At 32.1% G+C, this 20,336-nt stretch overlaps 1 protein-coding gene across 1 annotated transcript; it reads left to right on the forward strand.

The window, feature by feature from the left end:
• Positions 1-275: 275 nt before the first annotated feature.
• Positions 276-1,868, forward strand: LOC132315106 (protein PNS1-like). Its single transcript, XM_059813864.1, has 2 exons — positions 276-1,342; positions 1,450-1,868. The coding sequence occupies exons 1-2, from the start codon at positions 773-775 to the stop codon at positions 1,582-1,584; spliced, it is 705 nt and encodes a 234-aa protein (XP_059669847.1). The 5' UTR covers positions 276-772; the 3' UTR covers positions 1,585-1,868.
• Positions 1,869-20,336: the final 18,468 nt, after the last annotated feature.

The following is a 20,336-nucleotide window of genomic DNA, read 5'->3' on the forward strand; positions in this document are numbered from 1 at the left end:
TAATAAAAAATGTTTAATAAATAAAATTTAAGTGGATTATTGTTTATCAATAAATTAAACTTTAAGATTTTAAAGAATAATTTATAATTTTGTTTCAAATTCAATTTTTACTCACGTGCAAGCACGTGTACAAATAAATAAAGGTTAAAAGATCAAAGCAACTTGATTATAGAGGCGATTTGGACAGAACCACCCCCATCCCACCTATAAAACGTATTTGCGCAACTCCTATTTCTGCTCTTCAAATAAAATGAAAAATTAAATTCAGTTTCAGTTAATTCGTTAGCAGGTGAACAAAACAATTAAAACAAACACACACCGCCTCTTATTACACACAAAAAGGAAACAACGACTACTTTTTACTTCTCTTTATTTAACGACCAAACGCATTTCCCGGGAAAATTCCAACTAACTCACGAGCACCATACAGTTATAGAACACCCTTCTCCTCACTTCACCACTTCTATCGTCCACATTCATCACGCCACGTCATCCAAATACCAACTCTCACGCCCAAAGGCACGTGAAAATTTGGATTAGTTCCTCTATTATTATTTTTTTGCCAGATTAGTCTTCGAAAGAATTTGTATTATGATATGTAGGACTCTGTCAGCAGTATAATATATATCTATAAATATATATAATATATACGTATACGTAATGTGTTTAAGAAGATAAGAAAGAGTTTAAGTAATATAATATGTGGGTTTGAAGTTGAATATCTCATTCCGGCATTGGAGGAGCCACTGCCACCGGTACTACCTTAGACACCATGTTCATCTTGGTGATTCTGCTAAGCCTAGCATGGACAATGCAAGTGATCAAGAACACACTGCAAGTAACAATCTCTCATGTCAAATACATGCATTTCTCGTGTGGGGCGGATCTTGACACGAGCATGGCTCTCCATGACACGTTTAAGCACTCAATTGGGAGCATCTGCATTGGCTCAGTACTCGTACCGGTCCTTGGGGTCATCCATGGTTCAGCCCAGGCCACAAGTCTGATTTCAGGGGATGCAGATGAGTTCATGTTCTCATGTACTAATTGCTACTCAGGAGTTGCTTCAAGACTGATAACATATGGGAATAGGTGGGGTTTTGTCCATCTAGGGGTTTACAAAAAAGGGTTTGTGCAGGCATCGATTGATACTTGGGAGACGTTCAAAAGAGCTGGGTTGGAACCATTGATAGACTCAGACCTCACCAGTTCATTCTGCTTCCTGTGTGGAGTGGCAGGTGGTGCAATATGTACACTAGTGGGTGGTTCATGGGCACTAGTGGTTTATAAGGGATATGCAACGGAAGTGTCAATTTATGCATTCTTAATAGGCTATTTCATGGTAAGAACATGTGTTTACATAAGTGTGTGTCTGTGTGTGTGTGTGTGTGTGTGTTTACAAATCTATACATTCAATTACTAACTTGAATTCTGATGGCTGAACTGCAGTGCCGGGTCGCCATGGCATGGCCACAAGCTTGTGTTTCAGCTTACTATGTGGCTTATGCAGAGAACCCACAGAGCGTTCAGTTTGATCAGACTATACCAGCACGCATTCAAGTGCTACTGAGATCTCAAGCTTAGCCGTCGTTGGCAGCTGACTCAACCCAGCTCTAGCAGAAGCAGCAACCTCCCACTTACCAGAGATACATACTACATTCATTTTTAGCTACAATATGAACACAGACAAACTATACAATGATGAAAAAAAACAAGGACAGAGAGAATAGGAAGCTGTAAAATTTCTGTAATTAGTTCCCTGAATAGCATCGTGTTTGAATTTCTGTAAATCTGATGGAATTCTTTGTATCAAGGATTCAAAGTTGATTAATATTAAAAGTTGCTTGTATTAGCAAACTATTTCAGTACAATGCCATTTAAAATATGTGTAAATACAAGTAAAATTTATTTTTAAACGTGAAGCCAAATTGGTACAATCAAATTTTCCGTTAATGCCGTCCACCAAATAGTTTAACAGAGAATGTCAATTGTAATTTTAAAATACAAGGGAGAGGTTTTTGTAATTTCACTTAATTAAAGAGGAAGTCAATGTAATTGCTCCTCATATAAGTCAAAGCAGAAACGAAATAGAACATTGACCGACTGGACATCATTATTTTGGTGACAAGATGATAATATTATTATGACACTAACTTGCAATTTTTTAAGTTTATTTTTTTTGTGGCATTAATTTATTTTGTTGGAATTTTGTACATTAATCTTAAATGTGATTATCGTAGTACGGACTGTTTAAATACACATTAATTAATAATAACACCAAAAAAAAATGTAGTAAAGAAATAAAAAGGAATCTTTTGATGTTATAATTGATGGGAAGACCATGCAATCATATATTTGGGCGGTGCTTGGACAAACATCAGATGTGAAATGTTTATTTGTCTCTTGGGTTACCTCCAATTCAAATGAATTCAAAGGCCGGAACCTTCACCTGTCTAATTCTTGTGGCCCTCCCTCGTGATATTAAAAATCCGAGACACAACATATCTATATACACAGGAAGACTATCAGGCTGTTAAAATGAAAAAACTTTTCAACGGACTTAATTTAGTTATACTTTAACAGAATTAATCATAATTAAAAATATTAAATAGTACCTAATAGATTATTCCTGTAATCCCAGTAGACTACCCCTGCTGTAGGTTGTATGATGGTCAACTAACTCTCAAAGGTTGTATGAAAAAACAAAAAATAGAGAAAAGTTGCACATATCGTAACCAAGGTTACACAAAAAGTAGGGAAATGTTGCACTAATCTTTTTCTATGACACGTGTAATCTTTAACTATGACAAGTGCAACCTTTATCTATTTTTCGTGCAATCTTAGCTATTATATATGCAATCTTTATATATCTTTCATGCAACCTTTATTTATACTCTCTTGCTTCTTTTCACTTGAGGAAAATACAGAATCACTAGGTAAAATAAAAAAAACCCAATATCAACTCTTTTCATGGACTGTAAAAGCGTTGCAGACTGCACGACTATGCCAAGGAAAGATATTGGTTAACATGAAGCGCAAAAGTTAAACAATCCCTTTAAATTGAAAAGAAAAAAATTACAAGAGCGAAAAAAAAAAAAAAAAAAAATTCAAAGTACCGAAAGAAGAGAGAGAAAGAGATAGTGACTGGGATTTGGTAGTTTTGGAATTTGATTTTGGGGAGTGAATATGATAATTGTGTTGTGAATGTAATGATGAAGATGGTGGCTGTGACGGTGTTAAAGTTAATATTATTTACTATAGTTAATTCTGATAAAGTGATAATGTGCAACTAAATTAGATCCATTAAAAAGTCCTTTATTTTAGACCTCCTAAGAACCTTTCTGTCAATATATGTACATGTGTATTTGACTTTATGTGTATTATTTTCTACCACTTGCTTTTAGCCTTTGTGAGTGAAGCTTGGTGTGCTCTATTATGATATTATAATTAAAAGATGTCGAGTTTAAATCACATTTTCTAATAATTGAAATGAAATAACGAATTGCACTTAAAAAAAAGGTCCACACTTGAGGAACATGTTACAGAATATTATATAAAATATAGGTGTATATATATATGTTACAATATATTACTTTTCGGATGTCGTGTGTGAATGAAACGTTACATAAAAGAACGTATAAGAAAAACAAAAACGGAAGGTGGCCCTCGCCCTTCAATTATATATTTGTTGAAGTTACTAGGCCTTGAAGTTATGAACAAGTAGGTTGTAGTGGATGGTCTAAAAGTGGTTGTGTGAGAGAGAGAGAGAGAGTGTTGTGTGTTGTGTGTTGTGTGTTGTGTGTGTGAGAGAGAGAGAGAGAGACCATGTCAATTGCACCTATTATTACATATTACTACCACTTTATGGCAGGGCATGGCATGGCAAAACGTAGGTGGGTTGACTTCGGGGTAATTTGTCGGTTCAATCAATCCAAAATTAGACAAAAGTGTGGAACTCTATGGACTAAAACGGTAAACAAGAATCTAAAAGTTGACAAAGTTAGGTCTCAAAACATAGGGAATGTTGATTTACCAAGCAAAGTTTCTTGTCACAAATCTACAAATATTTCAAATAACCAACCAACTATCATATCACAACGAATGGTAAAAATAACAATCATATTTTATTTTATTATAGGCAAAATAACAATCATATTACGGGACTCATAAACAAACATAATTTTGTCAATGTGAAATAGAGAAGTAAACATTAAAGAGAGACGCAACTTTTATTAAAGTGATTGTTCTGAATTTAATTCGGGAAAATACTTTTTAGTTTGAGTTTTTATCATTTTACCAAGTAATTACCCCCTTTCTTAATTATAAATTTTACTATGTCCCAAAAATCATAAATTCTTGAATAAAATAGTAACAGTAATAACAACAATGCATGTTGTAGCTTAAAAATACCCGCAACAATAACTACAATGCATTATGCATGTCGTAGCTTAAAAAACACCATGTTCTCCTCCTACATATTAGGGGTGACAAATTGCGACACGATAAGACAACACGACATGATTTAACAGGGTTTGAATTTGTCATAAACAGGTTTGGATCATAAAAAGGTCGACACGATTAACCCATTTACTTAACCGTGTCTGGTTAGGGTTAGGGTTAGGGTTGAGGAGTTCAACCCGTGTAACCTGTTTATAACCCATTTAACTCAACATATTATAATCATGAATATGACCTATATAATATGTTACCTGTTTAAACCCAATTACTATAGATAGTTAAATCATTTCAACATAAACCTTGTCTATACCTTATGATTTTTTTTTTGAATATTTGGGTTAATTATGACAATTTTTTTATTATTATTTAGTATTTGATTAAATATTAAATGTCTCATTTTGATAAATAGATCATTAAACGGGTTAACATGTTTACCTATTTAATAAACAGGTTAGATTAATGTTGATAATTCTTGATACGATTATTAAATGAATTAAATTTGAATTTACTTATTTAATATAATATTTTTATATCCAACAAGAATTACCACTCCTACTATATACTATTATAGACAGCTCATTGTCATTCGGGTCAAAAGATATAGACATTTTTGTTTTCAGAAGTAAATGCTTATTTATAGAGCTAATCACTGAAATACAATTAGATAGTAGATATAGGTATATGTGAGAATTGTATCATAAAATTAGATATTTGACCTCTCAAGTAGATTAATCTAATGCATTAGATTTATATATCTAATAATTCTAAAAGAATGTTAGGAACACGAGGGCTCAAAATATATAATTTGGTGGCCCTAATTTTTTGGCATAACAATATCCTAAACTACTAACTATATATATATAATTAGATAGTAGATATAGGTATATGTGAAAATTGTATCATGAAATTAGATATTTGACTTCTCAAGTAGATTTACCTAATGCATTAGATTTATATATCTAATAATTCTAAAAGAATGTTAGGAACACGAGGGCTCAAAATATATAATTTGGTGGCCCTAATTTTTTGGCATAACAATATCCTAAACTACTATATATATATATATATATATATAGTGGTAATGGGTCTGACTTTTTCATTTGTTTCCCATAATTAATGGATCTAAGTTTTCGTGGGTATTGATATTGTAAGGCCCTAAAGGCTACAGCTAATGTGGGGTCAACACGAGCACTAGTACTAATGTTGGACAATTCTATACCAACATTAAAGAAGATGAAGTTAAATAACTTTCTTAAAAATCATAAAATAAAATAAAATCCTGATTTCAATAACTTTCTACTGTTCTACAGCCAAGAAACACACGTACATATTATTATCTTTATATGAATTCCAACCCTGAATCACATCCCCAACCATCCAAACATAAAAATCTTTATAATGTTCTGAACCATTCATGAACGTGACGGTAAATCATTCTATTGTTAAAGCACTATCGAATTATAATATTTTGGGTAAAGTGTAAAAAAATCATCCTGAACTAACAATTGCACAAAACTCTCTTAATTAATAAATGTCTCCCTAAACTATTAAAAAGTTACCTTTAAGAACAACAGTCAAGTCTCTGGCACCGGAAAAATAAGATTACAAAATTACCCTCTGGTGAAACGAGAGTGTTTTGGTGCTTTAATTATATACTCAGTATATTATATAAATTATACACATTACAACACTACCGGCCGGGCAGCGCAGAGGTCGTCGGCCTCCACCGCCGTAACTCAGCGTCCCTTGCCGCCACCACACCTACCCACACCGCTCTCCTGGAGTGGCGCCACCGCATCCCCAAACGACGAATACGATCAAGGTCAAGGTCTGTATTGCTCTCCTCATCTCCGGGAACAATCACAGCGCACCAGCAGCGGAGCGACGATGAGGAGTTTCGCCGAAATCCAATTGGCTTCCCAATTTTTTTGAAATCCAAACTTCCTCAGAACACCAATTTGAAACCCAATCTGCCAGTTCAACCCTAATCCCCAAATAGAAACCCCATCGGCATTTACAGTACCAAAGGTGAAGACAATCCATCGCCATCGCCATCGCCATCGCCGGTCGCCACTCGTTCTTTGGAGCCATGTTTTGATGACAATTATTCACCATTTACAGTACCAAGGTGAAGACAACCCATCGGCATCGCTGGTCGCCACTCGTTATTGGGAACCATGTTTTGATGACAATTGCTACCTTCAAACAAACGACACCAACAAACAGTTCATTGATCGGAACCTGGACTACTTCCCATCCTCGTTGATTTCTTCCAAATAGAGGTGCTCTTTGTTGCCTCCCACATGCCCGAAAAACTCCTCAACAGAGAAGCCATGTTTTATAGCCTTTTTGAACACGTCCGACCTGCAAAGTGAGTAACAAACTCACCAAACCCAATTGCAAAATTCCCATCCTCGTTGACTCCTCAACAGGCCGATTCGACGCTGGAGATGGAGACGCGCGCTGCCGGCAAGTTCGCAGCGGTGGCGGCGACAGCAGGTTCGCAGCGTTGATGAGGTCGCGACGACGATATTGAGAGAGAGAATGTGGCTGAGGACACGGCGGTGGTGAAATTCAGATCGCGTAAGAGGTTTTGTCTTAGGGTTTGGTTTGTGACGGTTGTGAACTAGAACAGATTTTGCTTTTAATTTGGGATTATTTTATTTTTCAATTTTAATTTTATACATTTAATAGTATAAGGGTAGCTTTTGTCATTTTAAACATATATTGCTGGCATGTGTACATCACGCGCCTAATTCGCCTGAGAAATCAAACGGAACATTACCGGTGGGTGCTTTTTGTAAAAAAATTGATAGTTTAAGGGGTTAATTGTAAAAAATATAATTCGGGGGGGGTTTTTTAGGGAGAGAGTAAAGTTTAAGAGTTGTTTTACACTTTACTCTAATATTTTTTACTTTTTTATTTGTTAGTTTTATAATTTATAGTTTACACAATCATGTATAAGTTGATTTTATGTGGTGGGTGTGAGATACTGAGAGGTTATCATATTATGCAAGGTACACATACATAATTTTACATTGTTTAAGTGTGAAAAATGTAAGTATTATATATAAATTCAACACTATTATATGATATGACACATTTTATGATCATCAACCAATCAAAATTTCGAAATTAAGCGAGTTTAATCCAAAGAAGAATTTCAACAGACACAAACTCTTTATGTATTACACGTGTTGTGTATGTAGGGATTTCAACTGTGGACCTGCTTGCTTCTAAGAACAATAGAACTACAACAACTATTTTTATTTATTAGAACTACAACCGTTTTGTTAGGATGAAATTTGTGGTTCACACAATCATGAACCCAGAAACACTTTATGTATACAATATATGAACACGTCTGTGGTTGTCAAATGTCAACCTCTGAGAAGGTGAATGCGAACAGCACATAGAAAGTAGAGAGTATAATGGAGATTTTGGAAATGTAATGTAGGCACATTCACAGACAATATAATGAATGGGTTGGAGTCACTGTTGACGTGTGAATGTGATGACACCAAAACATACCAAAAAAAAAGTATGACCACCAATCCAATTAAACAAGATATGGAAATGTCTGAGCCCACCCACAATTAAAGTGGGTTGTGTTGTTTCATCACTGTCATTGAAATAGCATTAAGAGCACTAATCTATCTTTATAAATTGATAAAGACTTAGCCCCCAAAAGCAAGGTGATTCCCACTTCATTCATTCGTGAAAAGTCAATCAAGCAAGGTATCTATAGAGACATTGGTTTCATCACCCTTAATTATGGTGCTTCTTCCAAAGTAAATACAATCTATGGTGCTTCTTCCAAAGTAAATACAATCTATTAACAAATCCAGACGGAGAAATGAGAAAAAATTATTATATATGATTTCGAAATTAATGGTCTCGACCAAACTTTCAAAATGAATCTGTTAATCGAGATTCATCGAGAAAATCCAATTTCATTTTAATTGTTATTTGAATAAAAAAAAGTCATATCTTAGTCGGTATCTTAGTCGGTGTGGGGTAGTATTTCTCTTCTCTATATCTATGGAGCTTTAAAAACTTTGAACCAATTTTTTTTTTTGCAATTTCAATTTGAAACATCAATTTCATACAACCGAACCAAATAAATGGTTGAACTCAGTAATATGTATATATTACGTATAATTTTTGAAATTCTAATAGGAGTGACAGTGTGTTAGTTGGAGAGATTTTTTATTTTTTTTGCCCTTTAAATTTCAAGACACCTATAAAGCCTGCACTTGACCCCCGCAGATATCACAAAACACAGCACAAGCTACCACCTTTTGTATTAGTTGCCAATATAATTCATGCCTCTTGCTTTTGTGACATGATAATTAACCATGCAATCCTTGGCCATAATGATTGAAGTTTCTATAGAATTATCTCTTTGTTTAACTTAAAAAGAAAATTAAATAAATAATTAAAAAAGTTGTTCTTATCTTCTCTACTTATACTAGGAGGTTCTCCTAGTGGATTCACTGAACAGTGACACTGCAATAATATGATGATACTGTGGGGTACTGGCCGTCCATAACTATTGTTCACAAGGTTCCATGGTGGAACTACAATGGACATTAAATAAATAGTCAAGATTCTCTACTGATAGAGTGGTTGATTCCACGAAGTTTGATCCCTACATACATACATATATATATATATATATATATATATAATATGGAATTTAGCTCATCCGTAATACAACACGTGTTGTCTGATCGTAGAAAACTCGGCAACCCTGTACAAAATTTTCATTTATTTCAAAAAGTTTAGTTGATAATGTATGTATTGATACATCTACATCGAAAGAGTCTATATCGTATCTGTACCTAGCTATTTTCTAAAAAATCAACTCTCAAGTCTTAACTACACTTATTTTCTGAGACTGTTTCATATTGTCATGACTCATGACCGGAATGTAGTCCAATAATTCAATTTCCATGAGCACAGGTCTGAGCCGGTCCTACATATTAATACACAAATGGTTGGCATATATATGAGAGAGATAAATAGCCTATGTAAGCTGCTGAATGGATGGATGGCACTTCTGTGTATATAATCTCTCAAATTTGAATTCAATGTATTTGCCCTCATCATCAAATGAGTCCATAATATTTTAGCATCTCCTTTCAATAACATACAATATTGCTCAGTCCATTGTCAAAGTGTGAGAACACGAATTTTAACCTTGAAAGTAGTCACTTTGTACGAATTATGTGAAACTGTTAGATATATCTCCAAATTTTTCAGTCTCAGGCTTCCAGCAACCTTAATTAGTGTGGACCATATTGGCTATGACCTAACTTATATTAAAAATAATAAGAATAGAGAATTGCTCGAAGGAATAAAAAAAGAAATTCATGTGACCGACCTCGATTAAATGATATTAGGGCAGTACTGATGATAAATTATTCGACAGCATGAAACCTTATGAGTTTTGATATGAAGCATTCAAATAATTTCCTACAATGTTGCCGGTCAAAGTTAACTTTCTTCATTTCATCGAAGGAAGGAAGAGTGCACACACAAACGCGCGCGCGCGCACACACAAAGAGGATCAAAATAGAGGTATAATGTTTCTTTTTGAATGATTACTCTTAAATGTGTTACATATTTTAACCTTATCAAATTCCGGTTAAGCACACATTTGGATCCTTTGTGGGGCAGCTCATCTTAAGTAGTGGGGATTGAGAAACACAGAAATCGTTGCTGCTTTTCATCATCACTTCTATCATCTTGTCTGTATGATTTCTTTCTTTGATTTATCTTATTTTTCTATTCAAATTTCTAATGCAGTGCCCAGTTTAATATAACAAAGGCAGATGATGACATTTGTTATATGCAAGCTTAGTGGATAGATCATTGATGATAATTGCAAAACTTTCTCTTGTGGAATGCTTTGTCAGCTCATATACGATACATGTGTTGCGTATAAATAACCAACAACCCACCTTTCATGGAAAAAAACCAAAAAGTTCAAGTTCATTCAAGTGTCATGAGTGATGGATTTTTTTTTTTTTTTTTTTCATACCACATTGTGCGTGTCAGATTGTGTGTGTGTAGCCCATTTTTAATTGTTAATTCACCTCATGATTTGATCTTAGTAATTCATTAACTTTTAACACTTTATACAACTCAACCTAGACTAATACATGTGAAAATTAGATATAAACACGTCCAAATTTACTATAAACAATTTGACAGGTCACTTCAAGAAAAAAATGGATAGCAACAAATACAATCATATGGTAAGTTTTCCACTTAATTATTATGTGTGCACCTGTGGCTATGAACACAATCCTTCACCTATAAAAAATTCTTAAAATAAAACATAAATTTTTTATATCTAACTATTAGCAGATATGATTGCCACAATTTATGAAGTGAATTACCATATTAACAGAAATTTGATAGTCACAAATCATGCCATATAATATGTTGTGATTTGATTTAATTTTCTTTCTTGTAACATGAGCATGTGTTTTTTTATTTATAAATACTAAAGTTGTGAATGAGTGATTTATCTCATTCAAACCTTAATACAATTCTCTCCTCCTTTTTATATTTTTACTTGGTATCAGAGTCAGGGTGATCCGACTGCATTGAAGACATCTATAAAGTTGTGAATGAGTGATTGATCTCATCCAAGTCTTTACACAATTCTCTCCTCCTTTTTATATTTTTACTTGGTATCAGAGTCAAGGTGGTCTGACTGCAATCAGGACATTGCGAGTTCGACACCACCCATTCGGGAATGGTCTAAGGTGACATCGCCCATCCGGGAAGTATCGGGTAGGCAAGGTGGTCCAACCTCAATGAGGGCGGGCGTTGCGAGTTTGGCATCTCTATTCAGAAATGGTATGAGGAGACATAATTGTTTCTTTTTATAGTCTGAGGAGATATTGTTGATTCTTTCATCTACATTGTTTAAATATATATATGATGGGGAATCGTCTGAGGAGACATTATTGATTCTTCTATCTATATGTTTTAAACATGCGTATGAAGGAAAATGATCTAAGGAGAAATTGTTAGTTGTTTACGGTTTGAGGAGACATGATTAGTTGTTTATAGTCTGAAGAGACATTGCTAATTGTTTTGGTCTGAGGAGACATTTTTGATTTGTTGATCGATCTGAGAGAAAATCATTACTAGTCAGATTTGCACTCTTCTTCTAGAAGAAGGGTGTTGGGCATCTCACGCACCAACTTGAAAGAGAGTGTTAATAGACATGATTGCTACGATTTATAGAATGACTTACCATATTAGCAGAGATTTGATAGTAACAAATCATTGCATCAAATATATCATAGAATATGTTATGATTTGATTTAATTTTCTTTCTTGTAATATGAGCATGTGTTTTTTTATCTATAAATACTAAATTGTGAATGCGTGAGTTACCTCATTTAAAGCTTTACACAATTCTCTCCTCCTTTTTATATTTCTACTCTAACCATTTTTTTTTTTTTGGAAGGTCCTCCCTCTTAAAGAATAAGAACGGAAAACAAATCTCAAATTAAAGGAATCTTATTTTATATAGCAAAAAATCACCATACATCAAATTACTCTAGCATGTGACATCGTTAGTTGTGTCATCATATGAGCCACAAATCTAATTCACCTCGAAAAAAAAATGCAGGCGGGGAAAAGTTATTTTTAATTTTCTATCAATTAAATATTTTTGATTGATAGAAAGCAATCTACTGCTCCTCTATGTTATATATGGAGATATGAAGTTTGATTGTATATGCGTACTCTGATTCATTTCTTTTTTGCTGCTGTATGGCTAGTTGTTGTCATTATTGTAGGTGTATGATTCAGTTGGAGTTCTCAGGAGCCATCTGTTAGAATAAACCAATTTATAATTTTAGTACTCATAAATGAAGACCAAATTAAATTAAAATATGAACATTAGATGCTTCACAAATTCCACAACTTTTCTCAGAAGAAACCGGACAGAGAAAACTTCTTATACGAAAAATACGACATCTGGGAAATTTGATGGTAAATAACCCTATAGAGATTTAACACATTCCTTTTCTGGAGTAAGGACAGAGAAATAAAAATAGGAACAGATGAGCAAATGACCCAAATAGAAGAATCAAGATTTGAGCCTAATTGTTGAATTGGAACTTTCAATACTTCAAATAGTCGGTAAATTTTTCGATCTTTGAATTTTTCCTGTTTCCACTTCGTTCTCTAACATAAGATAGTGTTTCGTGTTATTAGTTCTCTAACATAAAAATAGTGTTTCGTGTTAAACCTATCAGCCCCGTTCATGAGTCTTATTCTGGAGCTTCCAATTTCTCATATCATTCCTAGGTTTTCCTCAAATGGGGTAACAAAGTAATTTACATTATACAATCATGTAAAATATATTTCCTGTTGTGTCATACTTTTACAAAGTGCTAATTTTTTATTTTCCAGTTTTTTATTTATTTTTTTACTTACAATAATTTTTACTTGATTTTTTTTACCTGTAATTTATTTAATTAAATTATTGTTTTATTGTTTTATTTTTCTTTGGGACATAATTATATTTAATTAGTAAAATGATAGTTGAAAGATTATGTTAAGATATATATAATAGACTATATAGCATAGCATAGAGGTATAGTATACTTCCTTAATTCGTACCTTCTTTTTCATTTTGGTTTTTACAAGATGAATCATTCATCCTAGAAGAATATGCAGTTGGTATATTATATATTTATAGATATATAGTTTATATATTATTGTGTATTCTTCATTAGATTGCAACTGCACATGCCTGTGACCAAAATTGCAGGTTATGTGAATATTTTCGAGTCTTTTGGGAGGCCTTGTTTGCACAATTGCACATGATTTAAACCTTCTTTTTTTGTAATGAGATTTTTACCGTTTTAGTTTCTCAGGTAACAGTTTGTGTCATCTCTATTCTTTTGATTGATTAATTATTTGGATGGTTGATGTAGGAATGCCTAATGACTAATTACATTAAAAACCATTAATCAATTAATAATCTTCCAACAAATCACGGACAAAGGAGATCTATTCACCCTTCAGCCCCTAGGTCTGACACCGTGTGCGCAACTCTTACCCTCCATCTACAGAAAGGAGCCCAAATCAGCAAAGTTACTCTTCATGGTTACTACAACGACCAGAACAACCCATAAACTTTGCCACCCTTGTCTAACTAAACCCTCAAATTTATACACCCATTTTACTAAAGTTTTTGTAAATCCTAAACCACCATATCTTGTTAACCTTTTAGTCAAAGAAACTAATTATGGTTTGTCCCTCTGTGGGCATTTGATGGCTACAGAAGATGTGGTTATCATAATTTGTAGAAGAGTTTTTCAAACTTCTCCTACATTTGAAGGCACTAAAGTATAGACCACTTGTAATTTAATGGTGAGGCTGTCAATGGACCACCAGCTATATATCCATGCATTAGTTGGATTGAGAGACGCAAAATCTTGTAGAAAGAGTAATTTTACATTTCTTCTACTTCAACTAAGGCTCAATAGTGGAGACGTCGTAATTTATAGACTCTAGAGCAAGACTGTCAAGGAAACACTGTCAAGCATTCCCTTGCCATCGCTGGACTGTTCGTCTATAAATCCAATGACTACAAGGAAGAACTCATCACTTGATAGTTGTTTCCTAGCTTAACTGATTTTCCTCGACTGATTATATATACACTTTTCTAAATGCCTAGAGAGTCAAGACAAAAGTCATAACATTAAATGATATATATATATGGACTATTATATATATATATATTTTAAATAAACATCTGGCAGAAGTCGTCAGAGCCAAGCGGAGCGGATTTTGGTTGAACTAAATAACCTTCAAGGTGCAAGGAAGGTAAATATTATTAGATAGGAGCGTAGGTGCAAAGCGATCATAGATACGCATTGAATGTGATCATCACATTGTTTTTGGATTCTTCAAGACCTCCAAAATTGTTGTTTTGTGAAGCATTAGTAGCCCACTGTAGTTTGTCTTTTGAAATTTCTTACATTATATTCTCATGCCATACAAATTAGTTTTTTCAATAGGTTCTGCTTCCTATTTAGTTATATGAATGTTAGTTTAGGTTAAACTTTGAACCTTTCATAACTACTGATTGTGAAATACAGTAAATTTCTTGGTTTAATAAATATTATGTTCTCTTAGCTATTGGAAAGTATTATTTCTTATAACAAAACCAAACCTTATATTCTTTTTATCTCATTTCATTATTGAGAATACAAGTAATGCCAATTTGGTGTTACAATTTTAATAAATTGGCATCACATTCAAGTTGTTGCATATTATGTTGTCATTGGCTTCTTATATTAGTACATTTATGTCCTGCTTTGGCTTATCTATGCAGGTTGAGCTTCCTCATCCTTCCATGTGATATTAGTTATAAACTTTGTTTCAAATGAGATTACTTAAATGGTAATGTTACTTATAAGCCAAGGTCGAAATGAGATTACTAAAATCGTGATAATGGAATTCCTTTATGCTATATGAACTTCATTAGGGAACAAAGAAGTCATAGTGGTCTTCTTTTTTTCTTTTTTTCTTTTTCACATATCAATAATGCTTTAACAAGATTAGATGAAGAGCGTACCATCAGTCAAATTTCTTTCCTGTGAAGCTGAGATCCAATCAATTTGAACAGTTCTCGCGAAATTCCTTGACAATATTCACTGGAAAATATTGAAGCTGGCGAGCATCGAAAACGAATACACAGTAAAATGTAAGAAGAACCGCTATCATGATGCAAAAAAAAACTACAAATATTACTCCAAATAAGGGCAAAAAACAATTTATGTAATTTGGATAGTCCATATGACATTTAATTACCGAAAAAAAAATTAGTCCATATGATATTTGGCATTACAATATTATTAGAAAAAATAATTTATTTAGGGTCAATATTACAAAAAGAATGGGAGACAAATGGTGATGTAGTAAGATTGGAACAGGGTAGAACAAAATGGAGGCAAGTTTCTTGCGTCCTATGCGACAAACGAATGCCAAATAATTTAAAAGAAAAATTATATAGGACAGTTGTAAGGTCAATTTGTAGGGAGCGGAGTGTTGGGCATTGAAAAAAAAAAAAAAAAAATAGCATTCATGTAATAGAAATGAGGATGCTACAACGGATAATATTAACGGCTAGAAGAGAAATGATTAGTAATGAATGAGTGAGTGGAAAACTAGGAATCCTGCAAATCAATGATAAATTAGAGTAGACTTGGTATGCTTATAAACAATGTAGTAGATCTGAAGACACGCTAGTTGGAAGAGGAAGAGATGTTTGCCTAAATGGTAAGTGACAATTCAAAGAGCCTGACCAAAACTTTTAAAAAATTAAATACTAGAAAAAACCTGGTGTATAATAGAAAAGAAAGAAGGACAAAAAAAAGACTTCATGATGCCAACCACATTCATATGGGATAAAGGCAAGGATGATGATGGTGGTGGAGTCACGTCAAAAATTGTATATAGTGTGTATCGTATGTATATATGTATTTTATGGTGACGTTTAAAATCTCAGAAATTCAGGCAAGCACAAGGCTGATTCTGAATTGGGATAGCCATTGTTCAGACCAGCACGATAAAGAAACTAACAGAAAGGCCATTTGCACCAAACTAACAAGCTAGGTTTTATTAAAAAAAAAAAAATTAGGTTTGCTCATTTATGCTAATGAATAAGAAGAAGAACCGATATATAAATATCATTCACAGTGATAAGAGCTCCTAGCATGTGCATTGTTTTTGTGATCTACGGGATAATGTTTGATACAAGGAAGGAAAAAAGGACAAATTTCCGAGATACAACATATTGATGTAAATGCAATTCCAGGAAGATGAACAAATGGTTAACAGCAACAATCACTGTAAGCACAAATTATGCACATGATCAAATACTTGAAAAATATCAGTGGACGGTTTACCGATAAAAGGAACATCAGTGAAAAGAACGTCAGTGGAAGAGTATTAACAATCACCAGCAAGCAGAATATATAAATGACAATAACAAAACTTACCACTGCTCTTTTAACAAGGGTGGGTTCATTTGGAGATTTGACACCATCTAAAACTTTTCCACATGAGGTACAACCTCTGAAGAGAGTGAACAAAGAAACAGGCATTCAGCTGTTGCAGTAATATATGTAATCCCTCGCATCTTGCCAAATATACAACAGATTTCGAAATGAGCATGTCAATTTGAAAGTATGAAGAAGAAAATATAGTTTCCTGAAATGGAATGCACTCACATATGTGATCGTGGTATACCGCTGGATTGTTTTCATTACATGACCTACACCAAACCATTCTGGAGTAGACCTAACTGTTGCAACCAACATGGTAGGAATAACCTAAAATTAAATTCTTCTAATATAAATAGTTGTAGAAGCAGGGAAAAAGCTTAAGTTCTTTGCAGCATTGAGTTATAAAAAGAGATCAAACTCCAATAGGAAGCCAATGGCACTAAAGCTTTATAAACCATAATATATAATAATAATGATGGTGATGATCATGATGATAAATGTTACTTACATAAACACCCCTTAACTATGAAGAATTTCACATGAGCTTGCACCGAAGGCGATTAGTGTGTGTTTTTCGATCCAATATCTAATATTGAATAGTGTGTTACTTAAAATGTACGAGTTCAAGTGTTACTAACTATTCAATACAGTATTTTTTTTTTTATATAAATGATGTTATATGAATTTCTGCATTTTTTTTATTTATTGTTTTAGTCCATTTTTCATAAATACTAGCCAATTGTGTTGAGAAATTCCTTGAGGGTAGCTCTTTCGGAGGATTGCATCATTGCATTTCTTTATTTTATTTTATTTTTGAGTACTTTCCTTTATATAAATACATATTTATCTATTTATTGTGGGTATACACATATTTTTCCTAACTCATCAAATTTTTTCAAAAGACTGAAGTGTAACCTAATAATATTTAAGGTTCAACTCCCATGGGTGTGGTCAAAAAATAATAATAACATATTGTCAGATTATTTTGTCCAATTTTTCATCCGAAACTGATGTGGTTATGTTAAGTCATCCAAATTCTTTATGCGTTAAAGTAAAAGACATAAACTAAAACATTTTCTCTCTTCGATTTTCTCTCTTTGTAAATTTTTGAAACCTTGCAAATCAAAACGAGGTAGAGCAAGTTGGCACAGGAAGTTCCAATTTATTTTTGAGTAATTTCCTTTATATAGATATATACGAGTATCTATTTATTTATTGTGGGTATACACATATTTCTCTCAACTCATTAAATTTTTTCTAAAGACTGTAACCTAATGGTATTTCAAGGTTCAACTCCCATGGGGTGTGGTAACAAAAAATTACCTTAATTTTTTGGAATAATAACATAGAATTAATTAAAATAAATGAAATTATAAAAGAATACTAAAATGTAGTATAAATAAATTAATTTTAAGAATAAAAAAATCCCAATATCAGTGTGCAATATAAATAATTAAAATTCAGTGTGCACTGGATATTGGAAAAAATAAATAGAATTATAAAAGAATACTAAAATGCAGTATAAATAAATTAATTAAAACGTCTATAGATAGAATATAGAATTCAAAATTAAATTCTTAAAATTCGTATTGAATAAGGAAATACAACTAGAAAGAAGAAATTGATTTTTTATTATATATTTTATTTTTACGTCTACTATATCTTTACTAATTTTAATAAAATAGGTAATTGTTTATAAAAAATACATGTTTGGTAAAAATTCTTCTACTAATTTTAATTTCAGTAGGAAGAAATCTAATTAGAAAATAATTCATGTTTGGTAAGAGTTAAGGGAAATAATTCTTCTATTTACGTATTGAAATATATAATACTCCGTATTATGAAAAAATACAAAAGTCTAGACACAAGAATACGGAGAATATAGACACAGAATACATAGAATATACTTGAATTCAAAAGCTATTGTTAGAACTCGTATGGATTAAGGAAATAAAATTGGAAAGAAGTAATAGTATTATAAAAGAATACTAAAATGCATAATAAATAAATTAATTAGTTGATTAAAAAATCTATAAATAGAATATACTTGAATTCAAAACTCAAAATAAGTAATGGAATTAATTAATTAAAAATAATAAAATTGGAAAGAATAAATAGAATTATAAAAGAATACTAAAATGCAGAATAAATTAATTAATTAAAACGTCTAGGGATAGAATATACTTGAATTCAAAATTCTATTATTAAAATTCATATGGACTAAGGAAATATAATTGGAAAGAAGAAATTAGTTTTTTATTATATATTTTACTTTTACATCTACTATATTTACCCCTTTTCTCTTTGTAATTAGTGTTTAGATTTTTTTTCTCACAAGTGGTTAGGTGCTTGATCCGGTAAGTTAAATAGTATTATTAGTTTTTTATTTTTATTTTCTCAGAAGCATCATGAAAGTATTTTATTTTTTGAAAATGATTCTTGCTTGGAATAGTTGCACTCTTTTAAGGACTTAGATATTCTCTAAGTTATCCTAAGTTGAATTCGTTACAAATTGACACGTAATAATTAAAATCTATCTAGTACTGGTCTTACTCTAACGATGTTTAACGTCCTCATCTCTCCCTCATCTTTTCTTGCTCATTCCCACATATATGTGGATAGATATTGATGGATCTTTTCTTGCTCATTCCCACAAATATGTAGATAGATATTGATGGAGTTAGGAAAATACAACCAAAAGCCCTATATATAGAAAATATTAGAGAGCTCAGGTTAAGAGAGAAATAGAAACCATCGCCACTTGTTTAAGATATAAATAAAGAGGAAAGAGGGGGAGGATTTTTTTCTAAAAATAGTATGGTGAATTTTTCTTAATTCAAAACGGTGCAATTTTTAAATTCTTAGTAAATTTTTCTTATCTCAAAACGAACGGTACAATTTTCAAACTTTCTTTAAATTAGTTAATGTAGTTTAACAGTATATCAATCTGTAACGAATTCAACTTAAGATAATAGTGAATATTTAACTTAGAGGATCCAAGCCCCTCTTTTAATTGGTCAATTATGCAACAAATAAGGAAGTAAAGCCTTCCACTTATTCGTATTTGGTAAAATTTATTCGCTTAGGCAATTCATTGCAAGTGTTCGATGTGAGTATCACTACTCTTTATTTTTTTACGGTGTATTATATGTTTGGTCGCTGACAACATTGATTGATCTTGTAAATTTAGTTTGCATTGTGATTTAGTTTTTATTATTTCAAAAGTATCTTGAAAGTATTTTATTTATTTTTTATTCTGTATTTTACCTCTACTATATCCATCATTTTTCTTTGTAATTGGTGTTCATTTTTCTCTTAGCATCATATGGTAAGTTCATTAGGATTATACTTTTCTTCTTTAGTTTTTATTATTATATTCTCATAAACACTCGAAACTGTTTTATTTTTTATTCTTTGTTTAATGTTTAATCTTGCAAATATATTTTTTATTTTTTCAGAAGTATCATGGAAGTATTTTATATTTTTACAGGGTTATGTTTTTCTTCTTTAGTTTTTATTTTTATTTTCTCATAAACACCAGGAAACTATTTTATTTTTTATTCTTTGTTTAATGTTTGATCTTGCAAATATATTTTTTTATTTTTTCAGAAGTATCATGGAAGTATTTTATATTTTTACGTAACTTGAATTTTTTAACTTTTTATTTCTCTTATTTTTAATTCATATTCTCTATTTTGTGTACAGAGTTGCTATTGTTTTGCTAATAGGGTTTGCAGCTGAAGAAGAATCAACAGGAAGAAGAATAATGAGAGAGAATAATAATAAATTGTAAGTGCAAAGTTATGATTTTTAATTAGATTTATG

The sequence above is a fragment of the Cornus florida genome, unplaced genomic scaffold, assembly GCF_030987335.1.
Source record: "Cornus florida cultivar Cherokee Brave unplaced genomic scaffold, ASM3098733v1 CherokeeBrave_3.0.0_Hap2_Chr06, whole genome shotgun sequence".
Lineage (NCBI taxonomy): Eukaryota > Viridiplantae > Streptophyta > Magnoliopsida > Cornales > Cornaceae > Cornus > Cornus florida.

What these genes read in the sequence shown, in the direction of transcription:
- LOC132315106 (XM_059813864.1), top strand. Translation starts at nt 773, where the DNA reads ATGTTCATCTTGGTGATTCTGCTAAGCCTAGCATGGACAATGCAAGTG. An exon ending in TCTTAATAGGCTATTTCATG is followed by an intron (nt 1,343 to 1,449) that starts GTAAGAACATGT and finishes GCTGAACTGCAG; the next exon opens with TGCCGGGTCGCCATGGCATG.